Source organism: Salvelinus sp. IW2-2015, unplaced genomic scaffold (assembly GCF_002910315.2).
Source record: "Salvelinus sp. IW2-2015 unplaced genomic scaffold, ASM291031v2 Un_scaffold3810, whole genome shotgun sequence".
Taxonomy (NCBI): domain Eukaryota; kingdom Metazoa; phylum Chordata; class Actinopteri; order Salmoniformes; family Salmonidae; genus Salvelinus; species Salvelinus sp. IW2-2015.
In genome coordinates, this window is record NW_019945084.1 from 33,996 (window position 1) to 40,285 (window position 6,290).

The 6,290-nt window shown below is 45.4% G+C and overlaps 1 protein-coding gene across 1 annotated transcript in view; it reads left to right on the forward strand.

The window, feature by feature from the left end:
- Nucleotides 1-6,290, forward strand: part of LOC112076523 (tumor necrosis factor receptor superfamily member 16-like) — a 53,407-nt gene that overhangs the window by 17,226 nt on the left and 29,891 nt on the right. Inside the window, 1 exon segment of the mRNA XM_070441362.1 lies at nucleotides 51-413. Within this exon segment, the coding sequence (XP_070297463.1) occupies nucleotides 51-413 (363 nt within the window).

Below are 6,290 nucleotides of genomic sequence, written 5' to 3' on the forward strand. Positions count from 1 at the left end.
TCATCCTCCCCTCATCGTTCTCTATCCCCTTCTTCTTTCTTCTCCTCCAGGTGAGACCTACTCAGAGAGCTACAGCCACACAGACACATGTATCCCCTGCACCATGTGTACAGGTCTGATGCGCATGCAGACGCCCTGCACTGACTCCAACAATGCCATCTGCGTGTGTGACTACAACTACTACCTGAATGAGGTGTCTGGGCGCTGCGAGCCCTGCACGGTGTGCCCGGCGGGCCAGGGCGTGTTGGCACACTGCGAGSWCAACCACGACACGGTGTGTGAGGAGTGTATAGACGACACCTACTCCGACCGGGACAGCTCCCTGGACCCCTGCCTGCCCTGCACCATATGTGATGAGGGCATCGAGGTGGAGCTGAGCGCCTGCACCCCCGTCAGCGACTCCCTCTGCCACAGTAAGAGAACCAACGCACACTCACAGCAACATACACACACACAACCTGCACGCTAGCCAGTAGCAGTAACGTCTGGGAACTTATGGTAACCTTTGCCCTCCTGTCCTATCAGGGTCGTATAGTAAAGGCCTGTATGTCTCTATCACAATGTTTTCTTTCTCATGTGAATTYAGGAGGTCAACAGGGRTGACTTCCACATGTGTCTGTTCTACAGTCAGGGTCAGAGGGCCATGYAGGCCAAATTGTCAGACGGCAGAAAAAACAGAACAGCGGTCACAGAGGTCAAGAAGTGGTGGAGTGTCAACACAGAGACAGTGCATAATCTCCAAACSCTCTAACTAGAGGCCAKGTATTCCCTCTGCGGGCACGRTGAACACAGATGCACTACAGGGCAGGCTGCAGCACTGGAGCACATRCCCAGGAAGCTGTCAATCCAGCAGGGTGGASGTGGCATGAAATCAGCCATGTCAGTGAATAATAAGCCCAGCCTCTGGGAGGTCCACTGCTGCTTGGGCTACAAGATATGGAGCTCCCTGCTTTGGTAGCAGACTGGGTTAGGTTTATGGGACCTGGGTTGGCTCCACAAGGCTGGGTGAGGGTTCATGGGGGACGTTGGCTTCAGTGGACCTAACCCCTCCCCTACGAGGCTTGGAGTGCCAAGGTACTCTATCCGACCTGGTCCATAAGGTTTGCCGATCCCTAAGGCTCGCCAGCCTGTGGAGTTCAGACGCTTACATGGGACCGGGGGGTTGGCCTCTCCATCAGGACACTCGCGTAATACGCGTTCAAGATCCTGTGACCTGAGGTCTCGAGACCCTCCAAGACAGTGGGTCTACGTATTAAATACGGACCTCTGGGTTGGTTCTCACACAAGAGACAATAGAAGGTTTAGTATTATAAGGGCCCCCTACCATTGATGGTTGGCCTCGAAGCGTCCAGGCAGGCCAACCCAATGGGTCCCATTAACCTGCAACCCAGCCGGGTTTGTGGAGCGACATGGGCCTAACCCGTACAAGTTAGGCGCTTAAGATTGGGAACTAGGGGTTGCGTACATCAACAGCCCTGGCTTAAGCCTGGTCGATATGGCACCTGGGTTGGCCTCCACAGGCTGGGTTAGGTTTATGGACCTGGGTTGCTCCACAGGCTGGGTTTAGGTCTATGGACCCCAGCAGGTTTGAGTTCCAGAATATACTGTATTGAAGGAAATTATCAAACTTTATAACAGAGGTCCTTAACGCCACCTCCAGATGACCTTTGGTACAGTAGGACTAGGAATGTTCCAAGGTTCGTAAAGGTGATTAAAAACAAGGCTTGATATTTGGTTTGGATCATGGACATTAATTTTGTGTTTTGGAAAAGAAGATTTCCGTAATGGTTTTGGATATTAGGTTCGGAATTTGAACTTGGACACTTACTAGGATTAGTTACTTTTTGGATGGGGGACTTGGGTGAGGTTTGTGTGCTGGACTTGGATGTGCCTGGGCCAGAAAATGCCACGTTGCAAATGCAAGTGGATATCCGTGGACACCTGCTGCACTGTGCTGAGATGCTTGTCAGGCAGATGGGGGTCATAAATCGCTCTTCTTTTAATGTTCTGTTCATCTCTTGGCGCGGCTGGCAGTTCTCAGTTAGTTGTGAAACAGACTGAGAAAAGATAACCCAGAAAGATCAGGAGAGGAGAAAACACTCTCTCGCCCACACATAGGCTGTGTCCAAAAATGGCACCCTATTCCCTATATAGTGAATTGCTTTTAACCAGAGCCCGTAGCGTGTCCTGGTCAAAAGTAGTACACTACATAGTGGAGTAAAGTGTCATTTAGGAGGCAGACTCCTCCTCCTCACTGACAGCTGTTTCTGGGTCTCAAAAAGGCAGAAACACCTGCTTCTGATCAGCCAGGGACATCTCTGTTCAGAGAAGAGGAGATTAAAATGAGAGAAGAGAGAGAGAGAGACAGATAGACAGAAAGAGATAGAAAGAGATCGAAAGAGAGAGAGGAGATTAAAATGAGAGAAGAGAGAGAGAGAGAGAGAGAAGAGAGAGAGAGACAGAGAGAGAGTAGAAGGTAGTGAGGAAAAAAATAGGACACATGTCCCAGCACCATAATCACATGAACATGTCCAGAACCTTCCCAATTCATAATCACATGAACATGTCCAGAACCTTCCCAATTCATAATCACATGAACATGTCCAGAACCTTCCCCTTCATAAATCATATGAACAAAGTCCAGAACCTTCCCAATTCATAATCACATGAACCAGTCCAGAACCTTCCCAATTCATAATCACATGGAACAATGTCCAGAAACCTTCCCAATTCATAATCACATGAACAAGTCCAGAACCTTCCCAATTCATAATCACATGAACATGTCCAGAACACTTCCCAACTTCATAATCATATGAACATTGTCCAAACCTCCCAATTCATAATCACATGAACAAGTCCAGAAACCTTCCCAATCATATCACATGAACCAGTCCAGAACCTTCCAATTCATAATCACATGAACATGTCCAGAACCTTCCCAATTCATAATCACATGAACATGTCCAGAACCTTCCCACTTCATAATCACATGAACAAGTCCAGAACCTTCCCAATTCATAATCACATGAACCAGTCCAGAACCTTCCCAATTCATAATCACATGAACCAGTCCAGAACCTTCCCAATTCATAATCACATGGAACCAGTCCAGAACCTTCCCAATTCATAATCACATGAACCACTCCAGAACCTTTCCAATTCATAATCACATGAACCATGTCCAGAACCTTTCCCAATTCATAATCACATGAATCCACCTCCAGAACCTGTCCCCAATTCATAATCACATGAAACAGTCCAGAACCTTCCCAATTCTAATCACAATGAACCAGTTCAGAACCTTCCCAATTCATAATCACATGAACATGTCCAGAACCTTCCCATTCATAATCACATGAACATGTCCAGAACCTCCACTTCATAATCATATGAACATGTCCAGAACCTTCCCAATTCAAATCACATGAACAAGTCCAGAACCTTCCCAATTCATAATCACATGAACCAGTCCAGAACCCTTCCAATTCATAATCACATGAACAGTCCAGAACCTTCCCAATTCATAAATAAACCTAGAATACTCAGCCAGAACCTTTCCAATTCATGATACATAACCTATACCCAGAATCTATCAGATCACATGAACTCCATCCTCCGAACTCCCAATCTAATACATCCATGAACCACAGGTCCCAGAACCTGCCGCCTCAATTCATTAATCACAGAATCCAGTCAGACCTCCATCATTAATCACATGAACCAGTCCAGAACCTTCCCAATTCATAATCACATGAACCACTCAGAACCTTCCCAATCATAATCACATGAACCAGTCCAAGAACTTCCCAATTCATAATCACATTGAACCACTCCAGAACCTTCCCAAGTCATAATCACATGAACAAGTCCAGAACCTTCCCAATTCATATCACATGAACCAGTTCAGAAACCTTCCAATTCATAATCACATGAACATGTCCAGAACCTTCCCAATTCATAATCACATGAACAATGTCCAGAACCTTCCCACTCATAATCATAGAACATGTCCAGAACTTCTATCAGAATCACATGAAATGTCCAGAACTCTCCCAATTCATAATCACATGAACCAGTCCAGAACCTTCCCAATTCAAATCACATGAACCAGTCGAACCTTCCCAATTCATAATCACATGAACCAGTCCAGAACCTTCCCAATTGCATAATCACATTAAACCCCAAAACTGACCACCAGAACCTTCCCAATTCATAATCAGGTGCGATGACCAGTCCCGAACCTTCCCAATTCATAATCACATGAACCACTCCAGAACCTTCCCAATTCATAATCACATGAACCAGTCCAGAACCTTCCCAATTCATAGTCACATGAACAAGTCCAGACATGAAAGTGTAAGAAATTGTGTCCTCTCTTCCCTTCTCTGTTTTCCTCACTACCTTCTTCTCTCTCTCAATTCAATTCAAGGGCTTTATTGTCATGGGAAACATATGTTAACATTGCTAAAGCAAGTGAAGTAGATAATAAACAAAAGTTAAATAAACAATAAAAATGTACAGTAAACATTACACTCACAGAAGTTCCAAAATAATAAAGACATTTCAAATGTCATATTATGTCTATATACAGTGTTCTCTTTCTTTCTCTCTCTCTTTCACTGACTCTAAAAAATAAAGTATTAAATATGAGAATTGGGAATATCACTTATATCACTCATACGTTGTGTGAGAGTCAGAGAGTCATATGGACTGCAGACATCCAGTCAAACCACACCATGTGTGCCTCATACAGTGAGTGAACATCTATGTCAGGCCTTCTATTATGAGTGATGTACAGTAGGGTACAATGCAGCCTTGTGCTGTACCATATAGAGGACCACCAGCAGTGGAGATAAAGACAGCACACAACCAGAGCGCCTCTCACCTCTGACCTCGGGGCTCTGTCTTCTTCTCTGTGACCCTGTGTTGTGTACCGCTGGCCACGGACAGGACTAGGGACAGTGCTAGTGACAGTAGTGACAGTATGGGGTGGCTCTGGGTGACCTTGCCCTGTGTGGTGTGTCGGGGGACTCTGGCATGTGAAAGGAGCCACAGTCACACACCCATAAGGTCACATGGAAACATGTGGARGCCATCGAACCATTGCCATGACTGTTCTGTTCCCAAGACACCCCGGTGGTCTATGAGGACAAATTTGGTGCTCACCAGATTAGTAGCAACAGTGCATGAGGACAAAATAATTCTACAAAACAAGCAGTGGTGACAAAACATTTAAGAACATTTACAGCACGCTGGTTTTCACAYAATGTCTCTGTTATTTCTAGATCAGTTAAATCTGCAGCAAGAGGGGAGAAATGGTCTACAATGCTGGCCATGTCAATATTTAAAATGTTGACATTTCTGAAGTGATATTTGGTTGTAAAGGCTAGCATGAGGGACAAGAAGTAGCTAGCCACAATGACCCATGGCATATAGGATATACCCTTAGTCTCTTTGAACCTTCATTGGGACCTCTCTCTTCATCGGCAAACTGTCACGTTTAGGTAAGACCCAGATGCAGACTATGTCGAAGCAACAAAAGTCTATTACAACAACAGGGGCAGGCAAATGACAGGTCAAGGCAGGCAGTGGTCAATAATCCAGAGAGGGTGTAAAGGGTCCAGAACGGCAGGCAGTCTCAGGGTCAGGGCAGGTAGGGGTCAATAATCCAGAACGGTGGGGTAAGGTACAAACCGGCAGGCAGTCTCAGGGTCAGGACAGGCAGAACAGTCAACACCGGGAAGGACTAGAAAACAGGAGCAAAAAAACAGGCAGGAGTAGGGGAACAAATGCTGGTAGGTTTTATGAACAAAACGAACTAGCAACAGACAAACAGAGAACACAGGTATAAATACACAGGGGATAATGGGGAAGATGGGCGACACCTGGAGGGGGAGGGGGACCATCACAAAACAGGTGAAACAGATCAGGGTGTGACACAAACAGGCTTTCACAGCGTTCCATATCTGAAGACAGAAAACATCACAAAGAAACAGGCTTCATTATACTTCAATTACACAGAATATTATGTTGCTATTATCTCGCTGTCCTCAAACCTTTCCCCTCTAGGTACTGGAACTGGACAATCTTTTCATAATGTCCTGCAYCAAAATGACCTGCCCTGTCCAGTAGCCMACACTRTCCCTTTACTGACWGCTGGAGATTCAATTTCACCCTCTTCCAMYGTTATTATTTACAAATGCATTTGGAGACTGTGTTTTTAATTAACAATGATTACATCAAGATAGCTAGCTAATAGGAAGTTTGCTAGTTGATGACATTTAATT